Source organism: Psittacula echo (genome assembly GCF_963264785.1).
Source record: "Psittacula echo genome assembly, chromosome: 10".
In the NCBI taxonomy this organism is placed as follows: Eukaryota; Metazoa; Chordata; class Aves; order Psittaciformes; family Psittacidae; genus Psittacula; species Psittacula echo.
The window spans coordinates 1716282-1737326 of NC_137741.1; the positions used below are offsets into that span (position 1 = coordinate 1716282).

General features: G+C 45.4%; 1 protein-coding gene across 1 annotated transcript in view; it reads left to right on the forward strand.

The window, feature by feature from the left end:
* Positions 1–3926: 3926 nt before the first annotated feature.
* NEO1 (neogenin 1) overlaps positions 3927–21045 on the forward strand; it is a gene marked incomplete at its 5' end in the record, with an annotated part of 189249 nt that continues 172130 nt past the window's right edge. The window contains one exon of the mRNA XM_080626581.1: positions 3927–4041. Within this exon, the coding sequence (XP_080482707.1) occupies positions 3927–4041 (115 nt within the window). The remainder of the gene's footprint in view (positions 4042–21045) is intronic.

Here is a 21045-nt window from a genome sequence, read left to right on the forward strand (position 1 = left end):
CCCTCATTGCACACAATAGACTGTACTAAGTAATAATTGTATTTTCTCCTCACTGTTCACTGTGTGGCCCGTGCTTTATTTACTGCGCACTAGTCAAATATTGTTCTGAAGACAGATTTATTCATTTCCTCCTGGGTTTTTCCATGGTACTTGTCACTATGGTATCCGAGTGCTTCACAAACTCCAATTCATTCTCTCAGTACTGTTGTGAGAACTGGTGTGAGCATTATTTTACAGATGAAGAACTTAGGCATACAGGCAGAATACTAAAAAATGTATCTTTCAATTTTAGCTATCCAATTAGGAATACTCATGGCCTGGTTTTGTCAGAAAATATAACACGGCAAAGCATCTGATTTAGTCAAAAGTTGAATAAATTCTTATTCACTGCAGATGTATCTGCAAGTGCTCTTCACTTCTGCAAACCAGACTTCAAAACGTCAAACCAGGCACCTAGGAAGTGGAGCCTGCACAATTAGTGCAGCCCTGTCCAGTCTCTGGTTTGAGCACTGTGCCGTGCATCCCACAGGAGCTCTGAGGCTGAAGGCACTTCCTGGTGCAGCAGGCACCCACCTCAATGCAGCGCTGCACTTGCCTTCCCCACAGTTCCTCACAGGGTACATGAAATACCTACAGCTTGGTTTTAGAGTACAGGAAGTGGAAGTTGCTCAGGCACTTACCTTGACCTTGGTTCAGTGTCTGAGCACTGGCAGCCTTTATTCTGGTCACTTCGTAACTTGGGAGTGTTTTACTTTGCAGCCTAATTACTGTTGGTTTAATACATGTGTGTTTCTCCCCCTTTTAGAGGTAACCAAAAACCCCAGCAATTTAATCCTGTGTTGGCACTGATGCAGGCCATCAGCAGCGTGGAAACTTACCCTGTATGAGGAACAGACTAGCTTGTATGAGGTCCAGCACTTGGAGAGGAGGAAGTATGTTCTCAGTGTATTTCAGACATTTGCTGCCGGCAGAGACAGGGGAGTTTTCCAGGTGGTCTTCATTCCCGTTCCTAAATCCTCAGCTTTCTGCTCTGCCTCCTTTCCTCAGTCTGTCCCTGAAATGTTCCCATTTCTACACCGTTGTCTCTACAGAATTCCCTTTTCTTGGTACCCTTGCTGCATCCCACACACACCCTCAGGGTCCCACATCCTCCTCCCTCGCCCTGCTCCAGCTCTCCTGCCTGATCCCTTTTGCCCAGCAAGTTCTCCTTAAGCCCGTAGCCAGAAAAAAAGATAACTCCTGCTCTGCCTGGGCTGCACATCCTTCTCCAGACAGTTTTCTCCCGTTCCCAGCCTGTTTTCAAGTCTTCTCCCACAGAAGGTTGGCTTCCAGACTCTTGCATGTGGGTTTTGCTTTATCCCTCCCTCCAGGCAGACCCAGTTTCCCCTTCCAACTCCTTGTTCCCTTTCACTGCTGTGGAGAACCTGTCTTTCTCCAGGCCCTTTGTGCCTGCCAACTTACTCGTCCGGGAGCCAGTTCTTGTCCCCATCCCATGTTATTCAGGGAGCTTTCTGCTCAGCGTTTCCCAAGAGGACTGGAAGGACGGGTTCCTCGCTTGCCCTTCCTGCCTTCCAGAGACTTGGCATGGTCCAGAGCAGCTGGGAACTGGAACTGCAGGTCCAGCTCCGGCTCCTGCAGCCTTGGGCTGTGATGTGCTGGGTGAGCACAGAACTGCTGGAGAAGCAGTGGCAAGCCCCCCACTGAGCACAAAGAGGATCATCAGGTGGGTTTTCCATGGTGGATTTTGAGGGAACACCTCTCACAAAGTGACCTTGTTTTCAGAATCCAAGATCCCCGACAGAAGGAATGAAAGAAGAAATGTTTATAATTTAACCCGAGGGGTGGATTTAAGATGCTTAAATTTCAGCACAGTGGTTAGTCTGGCACTATTAACAGTGACTGAAGGTAGGATTTTATGGTGGGAATTGCTAACCAGCTTTAATAGGAGTTGTGCCACCAGCCCTGCCTTTTAATCAGTGCTTCCACTTTATGTATAAATTACAGTTCTTTCCTGGTAATCCTTCTGGCGTATCAGATATCCGCGGAACTCGGCAAGCATAATACGGCGAAACCCAAACATCCTTCTGAGGAGGTAATTACTCATCCTTGTGAAAACGCTCCGGGATATTTTTAGTGGAGGACAAAACCTGTTTCCTGACAGCAGCACCAAGCAGAACTACGGAATAATGAAGTTTCACCATGAGAAGCACTCCAGACACCTGTATGGGCCGAGAGCTTGGGCTCACGGCGATGGTGCATCAGTCCCGCGTGTCGCGGTGCCTGCGCACGCACACCTGCGTTTGGTGCCCTGCAGAATGTGTCAGCGTCTGCCCCGCTGCAGAGCCTCTAAATAAACAAATGTGCAAGTCCTGCTGGATCAGGGGTAATTTCATGGGAATAGAGAGGCATCTGCATCAAGCAGGACTCCCTCACCACAGGCACGGAGCATAGCAAGGTGTATGTCCCTGAAATCATTCCTTGTTTCCTTAGCAGGAGTCTCACTACCAGGGCAGAGGCCCGTTTCTTTCTGAAACAAGTGATTTTAAACTAGTTTTAAACCATTTTGCAACACAAACACCCATTTTGGGTGGATGGACCTGTGTTTCACGTCCTGCAGTGCCCCAGGGGTTCACTTATCTCACGGTAACCACTTCTGGAGTCCTATGTAATTAATGTACTGGAAAGAGACAATTCAATTAGTCAACAATAAAATGAGTGAGGATAGCGGGCACATTGTAACAATGTAATTTAGTGGGCAACAAGCTGAGATGGAAAAAAATATCAGGGTACACTTCGCATGATTAATGAAGGAGGAATGTACGTTTATAGCTGTTATTGCGTCCTCTGTCAGGACATTGCATCCAGCAGCAACAGTGAACCCGGCTGGTGCTGCTGCAGCATTCAAACGATCTGGATTTGAATGGCAAATGCTGTATAAAACTAATTACCCCCAGGAGGATGGAAACATTTCATTTGCCTTTTCGAAGTACGTTTGGTCTTTTCCTCACAGTTACTTATCCGCTGGCTTGTTGAGAAACATGCTCGTTGTGAAGGCCGAAGTCAGCGCTGAGCAGCGGGGATCTCCCCTCCCCACACACACGAAACAAGTTCCCGCAGGTTATTTTCACAGGGTCAGTGAGGTTCCCCTGTTCTCGGCAGCTCCGGAGGCCCGATCGCCGCCGGACCCCCGCGGACCCCGCGCTGCGGTTTGGTTTCGCGCGTCCCCGTGCGCGGCCACACCTGAGGATCTGCCCAGGGCTCCGGCTACGCGGGCAGAACACGCGGTCCTGTCAGGGGTGGCCGCGGGCTCTCTCGCATCGCCGCCGGGAGCACCGCGACACGGGCACGGATCCAGACCTGAAGCCGGGCGCATCCGCGCCCGCACCGCGGAGCTCCCCCACCAGGGCCCTGAGGCCTCCCCGGAGCCCCCTCAGGGCCTGAGGGAAGCGCCCCACTCCCCAGCCTCGGCTCCCGCCGCGCATGCGCGCTGGTGTCAGCGGCGGGCGCGCGCACACCTGGCGCGAGGGTCGGCGGCGGGAGCGGCGCGCGCGGGGCGGGAGGGGGGGAGGGGAGCGGCAGGGCGCATGCGCGCGGCGGGGCGGGGCGGGGGGTGTGGGCGGGAGGCGGCGAGGGGCGGGGCGCGCGGCGGGCGCCCCTCAGGCTCCGTGCGAGGCGGCGGCGGCGGAGCGCGGCGCTGGGACCGGCCCGCGATGGACTGACCGCGGCCGCTGCCGCCCGCGCCAACCCCCGCTGCTCAGCGCGGCGGCTGCCTGAGCCCCGCCGCCCGGCCGAGGGCCGCCGCCTCGGGAGTGCCGCAGGGGCTCGACGGAGGAGCGCGCCCCGGCCGGCGGAGCGGGCAGGAGGAGCCCCCCCCGGGGGAGGGGCTGGCGCTGGGTGCCCGGCTGCCGGGCGCGGGGAGCGGAGCGATGGCGGCGGGGAGAGCCCGGCGGCTCCTCGGCTCCCTGTGGATCGCGCTTCTCCTCGGGCAGCCGGACCCGGCCGGCGCCGCCGCTCGGAGCGGCTCGCAGAGCCTGCTCACAGGTGAGGGGCTGGGCGAGACCCTGTCAGCGGTGGCGGGGAAGAGGGCGCTCGGGGAGCCCCGAGGCCGCGGGGGGCGCTGAGGGGGTGCGAGCCGTCGCGGTGGGGGGGGGGGGCGGTGCCGGTCAGAGCGGGTCCCGGCGGCGCGGGGCTGCGGTCGGACGGTGTCGGCTCGGCGCGGTGCGCGCACCAGCAGAGGCCACTGCTGCCTCCGCAAGCGGGCGGTCACCGCTGCCGCCTGGCGCGGAGCGGGGGGGAGCGGGAGGCACCTGAACGCAGTTACCGCAGCGCGAACGCTGGAGCGAGTCACCTGCGCTTCGTGCTCTGCCCGCGTCTGCGGGCGGGAGCGCACCTGGGACGAGTGCGAGCTCAGACGGGCTCGCTCTGGGCTCGGCGGACCCGGTGGGTGTTACTGGAACCGGTAGAGACCCTTTGCCGGAGGGGAGGTGTCAGGCAACCTGTGGAGAGAGCGGAACTTGAGTGGAAACTGCGCAGCAATAGCCCAGAAATGAGCGGTCTGGCAGCGGTTCAGCCGCTGTCGTTCTCACACCTTTTACCATTGTTACCTCTAATGATCCGTTATTGAGTCGTGGTTCTTTATAGGCTACGGAAAACGTAATCTCATCCAGGTGAATGAAGCACGGTGTGTGTATGAGGAGGCTTTCTGAACAGGCTCTTGTAAAAGACTGTTAAACCCTCGAAGGTTCCCAGGTTTGCAGTGATGTTATCTGCTCATTTGGCAAAATATTGTCTTTGAAAAGTAACTTTTTATTTTTCCCCTTGTCAGCAACGAACTAGTAAGGAGCTTAAAGGAAAACCTGCTCTTGAATACTGGGTTTTCTTTTCAAATCCTCCCCTGCAGGTTGCATCTTGATAGTTTAAAAGCAAGCTCGTTGCGAGTGGGAAAATGCTGCTCAAATGAGCGGTTTTTAGCTTCGTGGAAAAGTGAGACTGGTTAAACTCCACTATTAAATGGTGTAATTGGCTTGTTTCAAATCACACAGTAATGTCTCTGGTAGTCCTCAGCTAGGAATACTGCTGATGCAACCAGGTACCCTGACTCCTGTTGACAGGGGATGTATTTATTCTGTTACTCTGTACGGGCTTTGCAGATTCCAGGTCTGAAGCAGTTATTCTTTTGTATTCTGAAAAGCAGTGTACTTGGACTCAAGGATCTACTGAGTGTGTGTAATAGATAGGTTACTTCTTGACGTGTGAGATCTCTTTCAGTACTCACTGCTCTGTGGAGAGCTCGCTGTAGTTCTGTCGGGTTGGTTGCTCTTTGCTACGCTAAAAAATGCTTTATGGTTGAGGAATTCCAATTGGTAGGCGAGGTTCTAGCTGTTGAAGTCAAATGTGGGAATTAAGTCAGCAAAGGGGAAGTGATACGCTGAAATATGGGATGTAAAACCTTTGTTGAAGGTGACTGTTTATCAGAGCAGGAATTTGGAAGCATCATTATGGAGGCCTTGGAAGTTGGAGTTGGTGAACTCCTGCTCTCTCCTCTTTCTGTTTTGTGCCATGGCAGTGGGTCTTGCCCTGTTTCTTCTCTGGTAAGGACCAGATGCCAGGCTTTCCCTCACCCTGAGGGTGTTGGTACCAGTTGTTTAGAGGGAGAGGCTTTCTTGATTGGCAGTCTCAGTGAGGATGAGATCTTTCATGCATAGTGATGGACTCCATCTGTGTTTGTACTGTTTTCCACCTGAATATTCCTGGTTTTTCTTAATTGGAGGATGTTCCACATACTTTCGTATTTGACAGGTGGGAGAGTGATGCTCCAGTCCCTCTCTGCTCTTAGGAGAGGAGTGTGGTACAGACACTTCACATCATGCATGAACGCAGTCGCCTTTGTGTTTGAGATTCAAGTGTGACAGTGCTGGCTTCTGTCTTGTGTCGTGTATGAAGCTTGATCTCTTTAGCTTGCTCAGAAGAAGCTGCTTGGGTTGGTGTAAAGGGCTGGAGAGGCAGAGGAACTCCTAGTGTCTAGGTCCATCTGGAGTTGAGCTGCATGACTTGTGTCTCTGCTTGTCCAGACTGCTCTGCTGCTTGCTACGTCTGGAATGGTGGGGTTTTTAATGCCAAGAAGAAAAAAATATGTCAATTTTGGTGTTGGTGAAGGTGACCTAAATGAGCAGAAATGATAGATTTGGAAGCCCGTATTCTCTCTGTGTAGCTGTGTATGTTTGGGGGACATTTGATTCCATCTATAAATAACCAGTCATTGCTCTCTGAAGAAGAAAAGAGAGCAGCTGGATTATTTTGGGGAAAAAAGTGTTTAACTTCATTTATTTGTGTGTCTGTAAACATCAGTGTGTTTTCTAGACTGGTTGGTTGCTTTGCAAATAAGGTGAAGTGAGCTACTGATTTTAGAATGGGGACAATATTTCACTTAGCTAAGGGAATAAAACCAAGAAAATTGGTAGTAGAGAAGGACCAAATTAAGCTAAATCCTGCCTCCTGTAACTGTTCAAACCTCACTTGAGATTAACATAACTTTGATCTGTACAGTTTTGCATTATTAAGTATAAGATTGAAGTTGGTGTCACCTTTTAATTTTTGATAGGAAAGCTGTGATAACCTATGCACACCATTAAGATTGCAAGGTAGATTATTCAGAAGCAGGAGTTTTGTTCTGTCTCTCCCTGGTATTTGTGAAGTCCTCAGAATCAACATGTGTTTTGGTGTTAAAGGATAAACTGGCAGTTTTGGAAGCTCATGATCAAGTAATTAGAAACTGGGCATGAAACCTGTGTCAGACTCAGAACTGCACAGGTGTGTTTAGCCACATGATTACAGGTCATTGGTGCAGTGTGTACTGCTCTATCATACAATCCCAGCCTGGTTTGGGTTGGAAGGGACCTTGAAGCTCATCCAGTCCCAACCCCTGCCACAGGCAGGGACACCTTCCACTGGAGCAGCTTGCTCCAAGCCCCTGTGTCCAACCTGGCCTTGAACACTGCCAGGGATGGGGCAGCCACAGCTTCTCTGGGCACCCTGGGCCAGCGCCTCAGCACCCTCCCAGGGAAGAGCTTCTGCCTAAGAGCTCATCTCAGTCTGCCCTCTGGCAGGTTAAAGCCATTCCCCTTTTGATGCTCCTTCTAAGGTGTGAGAGGTAAAGAAGATGGGAGCATAGATTGTCTGGGCCCTTAGAAACATAAGTCATAATTTGTTTCCATTTTGTGCGCACTTCTTGATTATTTCTAAATACATCACAAGGTAAATATAGATTAGAAATATTCAGGTCTCAGTTACATCCCAAGGCACTTAAATATGGGTCTCCAGTTGATGTCCCTGTTTCGTATAAATCTGGGATATGTCAGCCTCATGTGTATGATCTGGTAAAAGCAATTTGGCCACTTAGGGCTCCTGTGCTGTACAGAGCCCAGCACCACTGCTTCTGGTGTGTATAAATAGGCAGCAGTGGAAAGGTCTGATGCTGGAGCATGTTTCTTGCAAGAGTGAGTAAATATTGTTCTAATAATCCTTGGCTTGAGATGCTTTTTGCCTGAGGCTGTGGTGGTGCTTTGCTGCTTATCCCTGGCTGTAAGTGCCAAAGTGGCTTTTGCAGTGCGAGTTGTTTAAGAGAATGATTTGACTTGCTTATGAAGCCGTCCTAATAAACTACCAATTTAAATGTTAATTGCACACAGTTGCAAGGTGTGTGTACACACCAGTGCCTAATACTTACCACAGTGAAAACCAGTGAACAAATACTGTCATCACTTGGCATCACAGATAACTCCTGCTAAATTATCAGTGTGATTTAAGTAAGGAAATCGCACACAATAGATTTTTGTTGGTGTAAATAAGAGTATCTGGTTACTCCTGATGCTAAAATGTCCTTGTGTTTGACAAGACATTAACATTGGCCAGAGACTTTCAGAGAATTGGACAACTCTGTAGGTACTGAACTCAAGGTTGCTGCCTCACCAAGAGGAGAAGGGTGATAAGTGAGCATGGAAACGGAGGGGGAATTTAAGAAGGCCACACAAAGAGCAATGTGATGTGTTTCTTAACTTTTACTTCCAAGTTATAAAATCTTTTACCTTGTGCAACATCAGCCTGAGTGTGATACAAGGCTTGAAAGCAGGTTTTTGTACCATCACTAGTTTGGCATGGAAATAATTTTGTGTATAAAAGTGTAGGGCAATATGTTTATAGCTACCTTGGCTAAACATACAGTTTTGATATATGTGGGGTTTTTAAAGTTTCACATTGCATTGTCTTTGAGGAGGTGTAAGTGAAATTCATGCTGATAACTAAATAATGCTCCATTCCCATGAGGAATCTGCACTGCTGTCAAGATGTCAGTTGGTGGAAGGGAGGCTTTTCTCCACTTCTGCTTGGCTAGTTTACAGGGATTTCAGTGCCTGCAGTGTTAGAATTCAGCTGGCTGTAGGGCCAAGACTGCAGGTTCTCATGCGTTCACATTCAGTGCTGGTTGCAGAATGGGTGCACGTGGTTCCCTATGAATGTTAAGAACTGGGGGTTCAACCCCTCAAGTCTTAGCGCAGTGCTGGGAACCGGCAGCTGAGGCAGTGCTATGTGTTTGCTTAGCCTGGGCGCTGGGTGGAGAGGCGCTGGCCCGGGTATTCAGAGCGTGGCACTTGAGCTGAGCGTGCTGAACTGCATCTCTGTGCCTCAAACAGTTAAATATAATGCTCTAAGGCTGTTGAGCTGAAAAAAAAAAAAGGCAAAACGGTTCTTAACAGAGAAAATGTATCAGCGTTGTGGAAGCAACAGTCATATTTTACTGATTGGATGCTATTGATCTAGTTCTCCAGTTAAATTGCCAAGATGAAAGGGGTAATCCTGATTAATTACGTATAAATAGATAAACACAATTTGTATGCATGTAGTTGCAGAGATCTTCAGGAAAACTGAAAGCCAGGCTTTAGATGGTCTATTATGGTCTATTAGGTGCTTTAATTTTAAATGGCTTTTTTACCATTTAGTATTCATCCTGAAGAGAATATCTTAATTTTACAAAATAAGCAGACTGTCAATTAATGAGAAGTTCTTTTTGCATCAATTAAAATAGCTTTATATATGTATAAATATATATATATTTTAAAGCTGCCCTTACCAAAGGGAGTGAAGGAATTGAGGAATTAGGAGTGTTCTGCTGCTGAACTTTCCTGGAGTTTGGGTTATTCCCCGGAGTATGCAACAACCACGAGATGTTTGAGTTGTGTAGAAAGTGATTTAATGTTTAATTTTAATGAAAACTATTTAATGCCCCTTTAACAATCCGATTAAGAAGTTAATTGCTACAGAGCAAGAGGAGTTCATATTTTTACACTGTGGCTGGCCACTATCACTCTGCTCCTGGCTTCTGGATCTTTTGGGATACCTAAAAGGGATTGGACGTGTTAGTAGGAAGACTGTCACAGCCGAATCCCTCAAGGCACTGCTGTGAAGGGGCTCTCCAGCTCGGGAGCTCACTGGGCTCCAAGTACAGACTTGTGCATTCTTTCATGGCATTTGCTGATCCTTATTGCCAGTCTTTGAGCTTTCCCAGTTCAGCTTTGGTTTGCTATTGTGGCGTGACCAGGGCCAAGTATGGCTTTTTTAGGAAGGAACCTGTGGATAATCTATGATGTATCAAGGTTTTATTTTTGTTGTTCCTCTTACAATCTAGTTTTGATAGAGTTCAGTAAAACCTTGAGTTGGTAGGTTGATAAAGAAACAGTGAACTGCATGTTAGCTGTTTTTCCCTTCAAAACACGTCCATCCGCATACATTAGCAGTGAATCTTCTCTGCTGTTGAGTAGTTAGAGCAGCTGGCGCAGTACTGGTTACCACAGAAGCAACTCAAATGCTGTGCTTAGGCTGTATTTCTTCATGTGCAAGTTTTAATCTGTTGATGTGTTTTTTTTCTTGGTGCACTGCATAGGTGTTGGCTCATGTCAATGACTTCTTTTTATAGCATGAATTTTGACAGTTTGGTTATTTTGTATCTCATAGAAGCTCAATAATTTGTTGTATCCTCTCATCATGTTGTTTAGTCCAAAGGTCTTCTAAAAGTGGAAAAACTGTTCTGTGGTTAAATTGCCCACCACTTCATCTGTCAAAGAATTTTAATGTGCTACTGCGCTTTGTAGTTAAAATAGGTAAGTTTTAATTGTTACCCATGCACGAGTGAATCTTGCTGTGCTTCTGTTAATTGGTTTCTTTTAACTATTACCTTAACACCCCCCAACACCCCCGACTGCATATACTTGCTGGGCTTTTTCACTTAAAATTTCGCTTAATCTCTCCTAGTTTTCTAACCTCCAATGTACTTTATATACTTTTGGGTTCCAGTGAGGTTGTATTTCTGCTTGATCCATACAACTCGGTTGAACTTTGCCACCTATTTATGGTGTTTTATCTTTCTCTTTGGCTTAGAAGCAAGGACAACTTCTGAGTGTTTTTGATTCTAGCTCTGTCCTTACGTATTTGTGGGCTTTTCATATTTTACCTTTGTTTTTATTTGATGTGTTTTTTACATGCCTTGAAGCTGTCACGTTTTGTGACACTGGGTCAAAGCATCTGTCAGTAGCCAGCACAGTTGTCTTCCATTAGTATTATTATTATACTTTGATAACTTTATCTTCTTTGATGTGCTTTTAACCTTTTTGACATGTGTCTAATGATGGTGGTGACCTAGAGGTGAAAAACGCAGTGCTGCTACTATGTGTATGGTACTCTGCAGTTTGAGGTTTCTAACAATATAGGCTTACCTGGTGTTTCTTTCCTGTTGAACTGTTTAAGTTAGACTTCATGTAGGTTTGAACAGACATTGTGCTTTTCTACAGCTTCCACCTATTTGATGTTCCGCATGCAACACCCTGGTGCTACTGACATCACTAACGGGTTGCAGCACTCAGAGGCAACTTCCAGCTCTTTTTTCAGCTCAGTTTTCAGTGTAATGGCCCAGCAGCTTGCTTCTGCTTGGGCTGAAGTAGAGTCAAGTCCTTCTGTATAAACTTCATCTTTCTCAGTTTCCCTCTGTAGTTAATGAGCCTGAACATCTCTTCTTAACACTGCTCTGTAGTGAAACCTTATAATGTAACTGTATCGAGATAGGCCAGAGCCACAAATAGAGGCGTTGGCATATCCCTTCTAAAAGTAGAACAGGCAGCCAAAAGTCATTGAAGTCATTAGACCTGTCATGACTTTTAAAGCCTCTTGTGCATGTATTGAGGAGCAGAGTATAGCTTGCCTTCTAAATTTTAAGTGGTTACTGTCACACTGGCTATAAAAACGATTACTTGCTTGAAACCGCTGGCTGTTGCAGTGTTGTAGATAGCAGAGAGGAAAGCTGGGAATTAACAGGGTGAAGTCTTTCTGAAAGGAATTTATAAAGCCAAATGTTCCTGTTTGAAAACAGGCATGGAAGTATGTGTAAGAGAAATGGAAATAATGGAGAACTGCATCCAGAAATGTGTTTTGATGTGGTGGGACACCTGAACAGTTTGTAGTATGCTCCTGTGCAGCTGGAATTGGGATTTTCAGGGCTGGTCTGTGAGTGCTCCGCCTGCAGAAAATCCAGGTATTTTGTTATCAGCCTGTGAATCTTTTATTAGAAATGTGGTTGGGCAGTCCTTGCCAAATGTTAATCCTGTTTTCATGTGCTTAGTTCCAGCATTGCAAGCTGGCAGTGCCATTAAAAGGAGGAGGACCCGCATACTATGCCCTTCCATTTGCTTTCACAAGCATTTGTGGAGGACGTAGAGAATTGGATGGGTTCCCTACTCTGCTGCGCCATGTGCCTGCCTGAGAACTTGTGTTAGCAGAAGGAAGAGGGTGATGTGAGCATGTGGGGAAGGAGGCTGCTTTTTCTGGTGTGGGGTAGAGATTGCCTCAGTGTTTGAACACGAAAAGTACTGTGAATGAAATAAACCTTGTGTCTTATGTCGCCATATTCGTCTTTAATGTTATGATGTTTTACAGCATCCTGATTTCAGATCTATAGACTAAAATTTAGTCAGAAAGCATTCATTGTTATTTTAAGAAGAATTTGCTACTACAATGCTTTGTAAAAAATGATTTTTAGTTTAGTAATGAATTCTCAATTTAGTTTTAATGACTTCTGGTTTACTACTTCCGCCCCTCCCCCCCCCAAATCTCATTTGTTTGACTGGTTCCAAAGTGGGAATAAAACTGCAAGTTTCATCTTGCACTTCTGTTCCACAAGGGTAAGTATTTTAAAGCTATCCAACAGGTTTATTGAGTGTAAATCAGTGTTCTTCACTTCTCAATCTGTCATCTTGGAGTGTAGACAAGTGGTACTCCTCATAGGTGATGTAAATATTGTAGGCCTAGTCTAAAATAAGAAGACAGAATCTGCAAGGTAGCACCACAGCATGTGAATAGAGGTTTGCATATTTAAAATTTGAGGCTTTTTGGGAGGGAGAAGGCAGTTTCTGAAGATGGAAGGATGAGAACCCAGTCATCAAATGCATCCAGAGCAGGATCTGATATATTCTGCCTTCTAGATAGTGCTAGTTAAAAGTTGTTTCTGGTTCAGCTCAATTGGAGGATCTTGTGCTCATGGTGACAGCCATGTCTGCCCCAAATCTGAAGTGTTGTTTTTCTAAAGTAGTGTTTTCCAGTTGTTTTATTTATTGTTATCAGCTTTTCATTGTACTGCAGAAATCAATCTAAAGGTAAAAAGCCAGTGTTATAGTTGCTGAAAGTATCTGTCTGTCCTAGATCTGGTCTACACATGCATTTTGATCTGTCCCTTTTGTTCTCCATGAAACTTGCTGTGGAGGCACCACTGGTCATGACTCCGTAGCAGAGGCTGAGCTGATGCTTTGGAGCTTCATCTTTGCATTCACATTTGTCAGGCACAGGCTTTATGACTTTAGCATAGCATTTTCAAGGATGTTCTTTGTTTATTTATTCAAACTACAATGACCTGTAAGAAACAGACTTTTGCCTTTATTTCTGTCTTGTGATACCTTAAAGAAATGTTTTTCCCAAGTGTAAGCCTGTGAACGAATCATTCCTGTTTATGCAGAAGGCTTTGAAAGACTCTCAACTTATTGTTTCTGTTATGATTACAGATTAAGGTGTGGAGCATATTGTTTGCTTAAATCTAGTTTAGCTGCTGTTATGTGAGTAACTGTGTCATTCTTACCCTGCATGCTGAGGGCTGTTGGTTAAGGTGAGTGGAGGAGGGGGTGTGATGGGGTGATGGTGTTTGTTTCCATAAAAACCAAAACCAAATCAGAATTGGCCTTTGTAGATTCTGTCTCACCGCTACTGGTGGTATCAAGTACACTGTTGAATTATGACCAAAAGCAAAGCTGGATTCACTGGTCTGTGTAATTCCCTTGGGATACAAAGCAGCTGGATTTAATTTGTGATCTGAACCTCAAATCACAGCACATTTGGTGAACTACCTGTGTCACTAGCATCTAGTTTCTTGTATCTTGTATCTTGTTGCATGTCAGTTGTATTAAGAAGAGGAGGTGGATGGTGGGTTGAGTTGATGGTTTGCTTCAGTAGCCCAAAGATGGGCAATTTGTGTGTTTTTAGAAGCTGTGTGACTCTTCTCACAGAGCAAAATCAAGAAATGGCTTTAGTATGAAATGCACTCAGGGAGTTCAGACAGGTTGAACGTTGTCCGGTAGTGTCAGAAAAGATGGTAGCCTTTGCTTTCAGCTGGGGAAAGGTTTATGCATGCATCGTAATCCCTTTTTCACAGCTGAATGGTTATTTTCCAGCATTACCTGTTACCACAGATGTATGGGAGACTGAAGGGTAGAGACCATGTTGTTGCTCAAAACACCTGAGAGGCAATAGCAGGATGTGGCAATAGTCTATACCCTTAGTGCCCAGGAAAGTGTCCTTAGTGGTGTCAGTTGTTCTTATAACATTCTTGTTAGCGGTTTCAGAAACAGGACTTAGTCCTCATTCAGGGCTTCCAGAGGTGCTGTGTGGGTGGGAAATTATTACCTATTCTCTGCAAATAGGCCAGACTATTCCTGTTGTTAGTGCTGTGCTGGTTTTGTGGTTGTGGGAGCTGTTACAGGTTTTCTAGGTGGCGTTTGAGAATTCTGGTAACACAAGCACCTTTTGCTTCATCATTTAGAAAATTCATTTGCAAAGATGATGGAGGGGGTTTAGATGTTGACCAAGTGATAATCTGGGTATCACTGTAAAAGCAGATCCACATTTAATTCATTCTTCTACCTTTTATGATAACGGTTACGTTTATGCAGTCTCTTACAGCAGTTTGAATCGGAAGCACCCATGCTTGCTCTGTAATTGCTTATATACTCTTCCAAGGCTATACCACAGCTCTCAGTGGTGTCTGTGTAGAAGTAATTTCATTTTGAGGTGGCATTACCTAAACGTTTTTAGGACAAAAAATGTGTTCTCAAGTCTTTCAGTTCGCATGTGGGGGAAAGACTGACAGAAGAAGGTAACTGATGTCCTCTGCAGGTGCATTGCTGCTCACTACGGAGGAGAAATGAAAGTAGGAGCTTGGATAGACCAGCTGGGCAAAAATCAACTTTAAAAAAGCCAAACCCTCTAATTTTGTAATTGTAAGTGGTCTGTGTTTCAGTATACCAATGAGCACATGCATGACTTGAAACCAGATTAACATGATGTCAAGATTTGGCAAAAATAGCTCATAAATGTAGCCTCTGAGTATTCCTTTCCTTAGCAGGCTTTGGATGCAGGAAAAAAGCAACTGGACACTGTTGCATTTACAAGTGATTTGGTGTACCCGAAAGCTGAAGTTCATAACTTCCCCCGAAGGCATGAGATGCGCGGTATTTCTCCTGCACGTTGATGTGGAGTTGTTGCTTTACTAAACTGTGCTGGGGGAGGTGGATGCTGTTTCTCTAGGTTAGCTCCTCCCAGCCCTCTGCTTTGTGTCAACTCTGTAGTGCGCTTTCCCAGCTCCTGCCTCCACACTCACTACTAGCTGGATTTCACAGCTTCTTGATAAGATTAGAAACTTACTTCTGTGATAAGTGGCTTTGTCATCTCTGCATAACTTTTTTGCCTCTGTAAAGCTAGCACTGGACCTGATTTAATTACTGTGTTACATGGTTTTGCACCTTCAAACTTTGCTTCCCTGAAAGCAATAAAAGTGTTTATTGTGGGAGTCTGTTTAGAACTGTTTGTGACATCTGGCATCATTCATTATCCAACTATACTTGGCCAAAACTGAAATCAGAGCTACCATGGAGAGTCTAACCTGCTCTTGTTGATAGGACAGTCATTTTAAATTGAGCTTGTGAAATTTTGAGGAGCGCTCCTGCTAATCTGGAGGTATTTTTGAGCGTGGCTGTAATATCCCATAAGATCCTTTGGAAGTTTCTTCATGATTTTTGGCGTCTTCAGACTACATTTCCAGGATGTGGACATAACCTGGTTTGTGTCATCCACACGACTCAACCATTAGGGAAATGTATGCGAGTCTTGTAGTTAACAATCCCTGTCAGATGATGGTAGGACAAGAATTTGACAGATCTTCTAGTATCTCCCTCTTTTCCGTGCAAATTGGAGTGGGAATGAGTAACACGTCATGCTGAGCTTTGGATTTTATGTGGGTGAGGTGTTTATTCCTCCTTCACTGGATTTGCAAACTGAGCTCACGTTCTCAAAAACTTACAATTTGTGCATCTTTAATGCTAATGTAACATATAAAAGTGTGCGTCCTTTGTAGTCGTGGGATTTCACTTGCTGAAGTCCCAGAAATACGGTTTGGTTTTGGAGGAGATGGTGGTATTTGCTTTATGGCTTGCTGCAAAGCCATGGGGCTCTGTGGGGGGATTGGAGCTGCCAGGTGAATGGGCTCCTGAGGACTGGGGAGAGCACTGCAGAGGACAGCATTGGCACTCCTCCTAGCTGCCAGCAATTAGCTTTTCAAGTAAGCATTGAAAGGGTTTTGAAATATGTGAACAGGAGTGTAATGATGAGAATCTTCTCACTTCTTCAAACTGTGACTGAGTAATTTTATTTAGATACATTTACTTGGCTAAGGAGGTGAATGTAAAATCCAAACCTGAACACTGGAGAGAGGGCCTCCTTCCCCGGGATTGTTTTCTTTCAATTAGCATGGTGCTCGGAGCCTCTCTCAAGTGTTCCTCTTGTTCCTCCTTGTAGGAAAAATGTTTTTCTTTTCTTAAGGCTTTTCTTTAAACCACTTTAACCCTTGACCACTCCAGTATGAGGCTGAATAGAAGAACAATGGAGTAGCCGGCTGTGCCTGCAGCAAGATTCGGAATAGGAAGAGAAGTCTTGCTTTCTAATTTTGCTTGTTCTCTCTTTCTTTTCGTAGTCCTTATTAGTGCAAGAGCAGAGTCTGCCTTGCTTAAGCAGCACATGCAAACTTCGGTTGCATCTTGTGGGAATGTGAGGCCTTTTAATGCTGCAAAAGTAGCTCAGAATTTTTAGAGGTCTTCATTTGTCTGAAGCTCAAATAGAAAGAAAAAGCCATTAATGGTTGTAGTTTAGAGTCACCACCAGTATTGTGAACCCCAAAAGATGGCCGTGCTCCTTCCGAGGCTTTGGATGTTAGAGAGCCAGCCTTCCTCTCTGAGGCTTGCTGTAATCCTGTTGCTGATATTTTCATTGCTTGACAGAGCAGAGGAATGTCTGAGGCCGCAGCAGGGGGCTGGAAGAGCCGTTAGCCAGCAGCAGCAAGAATTGAGCTGTGACTGGGGAGAGGCTGCTGCGCTGCCCTGCATCGGGAAAGAAGTGCCTAGAGCCCAGCAGATTTTTCCTTCCCAGGGTGAGGAGTAATTTACACAAAGCACAGCACCCTTGTCTTGTGGTGGAGATGAAGGCCGAGTTAACACGGCTTTATTTGCTCGAGAAATAAATGCCTTGCTGTAACTGCTGGCACTGGGGACCAGGATTACATCTAACCACTACCTGAAGCGACTCTTGCCCCGCCATGCCTCTGATACCAACTTTGGTTCATGGTTGTAACAAAATGATAACCATTTTTAGCAGTGATAAATTCTGGAAAGACCGAGAGCTTAAACTGCTCCTGCCAACGTGATGGCTGTCAAAGACAAAGCTTTTCGTGACGTGTTGTGGCAGCTTTTCTAGGGGGTTATTGTTCTTCATTCACACTGGCACTGGGAACATTTTCATGGTGAAAAGCTGCCTTGTAGGTTTATACAGAGATCCAGCTCCTGAGTTTACTTCTTGGCAAGAAATGATACATATCCTATGTATATATATGACTAAGTGAATTTCATTAACCTAAAGACAAATGCAGAAAAGCCTCTAAGAAGTAAATAGCCTCAAATTGTATTTCTGTCAACACAATTGATTTCACACATGACTGAAACCTACAGATTTACTGTTCTGATGTCTGAGGTTAAACAGTTAAAACATTATTCTGGAACATTACAGAATACAGGGCTATGGGCAAGTTAGGTGGAAATGTAGCTGTGCATTCTTGATGGTGTTTATCCACACATTAGTCAATGTTGTAGCCCTTTGATGTATCCTTTGCTTGAAAAATGTTATGAATCTCATTGATAGATGTTAATGGTGCCAATGTTAAGTCAATTCATTCTATGAAAGCTGCTTTCTGAGGAGCTAATCAATATACAGAATTTTTTTTGTGCCAAAAATTGATTTTAATACTTTTTATCTGTCTCTGGCTTTCCTGGGTTCTTGGGACATTGTAAGAAACGGGTAGAGAAGTGTCCTCTATGTGGATATTAGTTCTGTGGTGTGGTATGGATCTGACAAAGTAATTAAACTTATTAAATGTATATAGTCATTGCAGGGGTTTTTCATGTGGGTTAAATAATAGTTCTTAACATATTAAACTGGAGCTGTTTGTGGGAATGCAGCCCAGCTAGCTGCTTGTGTCTTGAAACCTCCAGAGGAAGCACTGTAATTATGTTCACTTCACTAATTCAGAATACAACCTGTGAATTGGGCTCAACAGCTTCTATCAGACAGATGTCACAAAAATACGTAAGTATTCGTTTTGGAGAGTGGTCTTGTAGTATCCATCCAAAAATCGACGTGGCATGAGAACTTTAGGATGCATTTTTAATTTGCACCGGTCGGAGATTGCGGGTGCCATGCATACAGATTTAAATGTGGATATAAAGCATGATGTTTGCACAAAGATCTACTTAAAAATAGTTTACAAAGTGGCCTTGTGTCTGGCTGTGGAGCCATACAGACAAGCTCACCTTGTGGGGCCTCAGCAAGTATGAAACCCTCATGTTCTCAGAGGCGGTCCTTCAAAGGAAATCAGGGTTTCCTGGGAGGGCATCTGTGTATGGGGCCCAGGGTACTGGGAGGCTGCTGGCTCTCACTGGCCAGAGCTTAGAGGGCAGGAGAGCACAGCTTAAGTTGTTAAAATGTGATTGCTGTCCTGATAAAGGGTAGGTGAAAAGTTGCTGATCAGATTCCTTGGTTGCACCATTCCATAAGGCTGGGAATGGAGGAGGTGTGTGTTGGGAGCAGCAGTTAGGTCTTGCTGTTTAAGCTACACTGCTTGCTTCCTTTCCAAAATATGGAAGTTATTTGAGGCATTATTGAGTTCTTCAAACATTGTCTAAAGGTTTAGTTGTTGAGTGTTGTCTGCAGGAGGCCGATGCAAGTAGTGCCAGTGGAAGCAGGGGCTGCCATCAGGGCTCCAGTACAACCTCATTCAGCTATGGCCAGGACTTGATGGTGAGGCTGGTGACACTTGGTCACACTGGCAAATCCTCACTGGTTGATGCTTGTGTGCCCTTGTTTTGTTCAGCAGGCTTTTGCTCCCTTTTGTAGTGTATTTTCCCTGTAGATCTTTACATGCTTTGGTTGATGAATTTAAAGGCATTCTGGAGACATGGAGCTGCATCGGCAATTGGTTGGGTGCTGTGCTCCCCTGCATGCGCCCTGTCCCTGGAAGCTGTTGTTAGTGTCAGGAGGCACTTTGCATACGTGCTGTTTATTTTGAAGAGAACTAGAAATTAAACTAAAATGTGTCAGTCTTCTCATAACAGCTGTCATATGGAAATAAATCTCCTTGGCTTGTTACTTTGACAAGTGGGTTTTATTGTAATGTGGTGTTTCACTGTTGTTTTGTGCAGATTATACCATTCTTATGCATATAGTCTGGTCACATAATAGTTTATTCATGACTAAAAATTGTCACTTTCCAGAGTCTTTCTGAATGGCTTGCAATCACTGTGAACTCTTGCACTGTCTTTTCTTGTTCCTCAGAATATGAACATTATCACTTGAGAAACAAGCACAATTTGTGTGCAAAGCATGCACAATATTTCAGCCCTTCAGCCTCCACTTTTCCTTTATATGGCAATCAAAATAGGAAACTCCAAAACCTGAGTGTTCCCACGTGACCGGAGGGTGTAAGGTGACCTCCTTGGCTGGGGGCCCAGGCCAGGAATGTATCGTTCCTTTGACTTAGACTTTGAAACAGGTATTATTTTACAGTTTAATTGGCTGCATACATCTCCAGAAGGATATAAACCAGTGGGTTTTTCCACTATGGAGACATAAAGGCTTGCTCCGCAGAAGAGAAGGCAGAAACAAGCTGCCACAAGGAGCCCTGTATGAACTGAGCTATACTGTGTGCTTCAGGGGGAAACAAAGTCAGGGGTTTGGGTTTTTTTCTTGGCCTTGTGGGTTTTGGCAGCGTCAGACAAACCAGTCAGTGTTCTCCTAGGAAAACTACGGAATCTTTCAGATCCTGAAACCATATTTAAAGACCCCCTCTCCGGGTCTTTGTGCATTGCTGCAAATACTGCTCAGTGTTCTGTTTGCTGGAGGTTCCCCCTTAGGGTGGTCACCGATGTGTTTTGTGTGCTCTGGTGACAGTTTGAGAGCTGGGGCAGCAACCAGCTGCTTTGAAAGCAGAGGCCGCTGACAATTAGAGAACATTCCAAGTGTTCTGAGGGGCAAACCCTTCGTTTGGAGGGATTTTCATTTCTCTGTTTTTAAGAACTGAAAGTGATCTAATTAGTGTCTGTGCCTGGGTCCAAAAGCCTGTTGCTGACCTATATTCAGACCCCTTTCATCAGCTCCTGTGTGGTTCAGATCTTCGCGGTAGTTGTTTAGCAGTAAGGAGCCAGACGTTGCAAGCAAGGCAGATAAGCCTTTTAGTCCTTTGAATCTTGTTTTGCTAGTTGTTTGTTGATTCCTTACTTCAAATATTAGTGGCTTATCTTCAATTTTAATCTTACTTCACTGTTTTGTCCTTCCTTCTTTGTAATCTGTGGCTTTTAATGTCTGAAAAGTCCTAAATATTTGATCAAAATGAGACCTAATTCTCCTTCTGAAGAGAATAAATCACTTGAAAAGCAGCAGAAAGGGAAACCATATGCAGGCAAAATGTAGTTTGAGGGGAAAGATAGAGCGTGCAAGCATACACAGTCAATTACTGAAGCTTGGCACTAATGTTCCTGCTGCTCCCCACTTAGCCACTTCCAGGCTTAGAGTGCAACTTGGGTAGTTTCCATTAATCTCTCCGATGTTAAGAGCTCTGGGCGCAGAACTTCTGCATGTGCATTCTCTTGAAAATCTCATTTTTCTCTCATTGCCTGTGTCCTGCTTTCTCAGTTGTTTGTCCAGGTGCACTTGGTGTGTTGTGTTCAGGTAGCCAGCTGCAACAAGACTCATTTCTTAATTGTTCTGAGTGGAGAACAGGGCTTTAAGTTAGTATCTCTGCTCCTCCATAATTGCAAGTGGGATGTAGTAATGGTGTGTGTCCTTCCTAGTGCTATTGTAGCAGAATCTCTCCGCTGCCCACATTTACTACGCATTCTTTTGTGAAAAGCTGATGGTGAAGCTGCCACATTTGTAGGATTCAGAAGTGGGACTAAAGGATAATCTTGTTACCACGAACTAGTGAAGGTTGTCAAAGAGCTTTGAGCATGTCAAGGGCTGCAGAAGTGATCAGCAGTCTTCATCCTGAGGCAGAGTTAATCACACTGATGAACATGCAAAGGAGATGGTGGGTATGGGTAACATCTATGGCAAAATCCTTCAGTTATTTGCTGAAATACTTCCAGT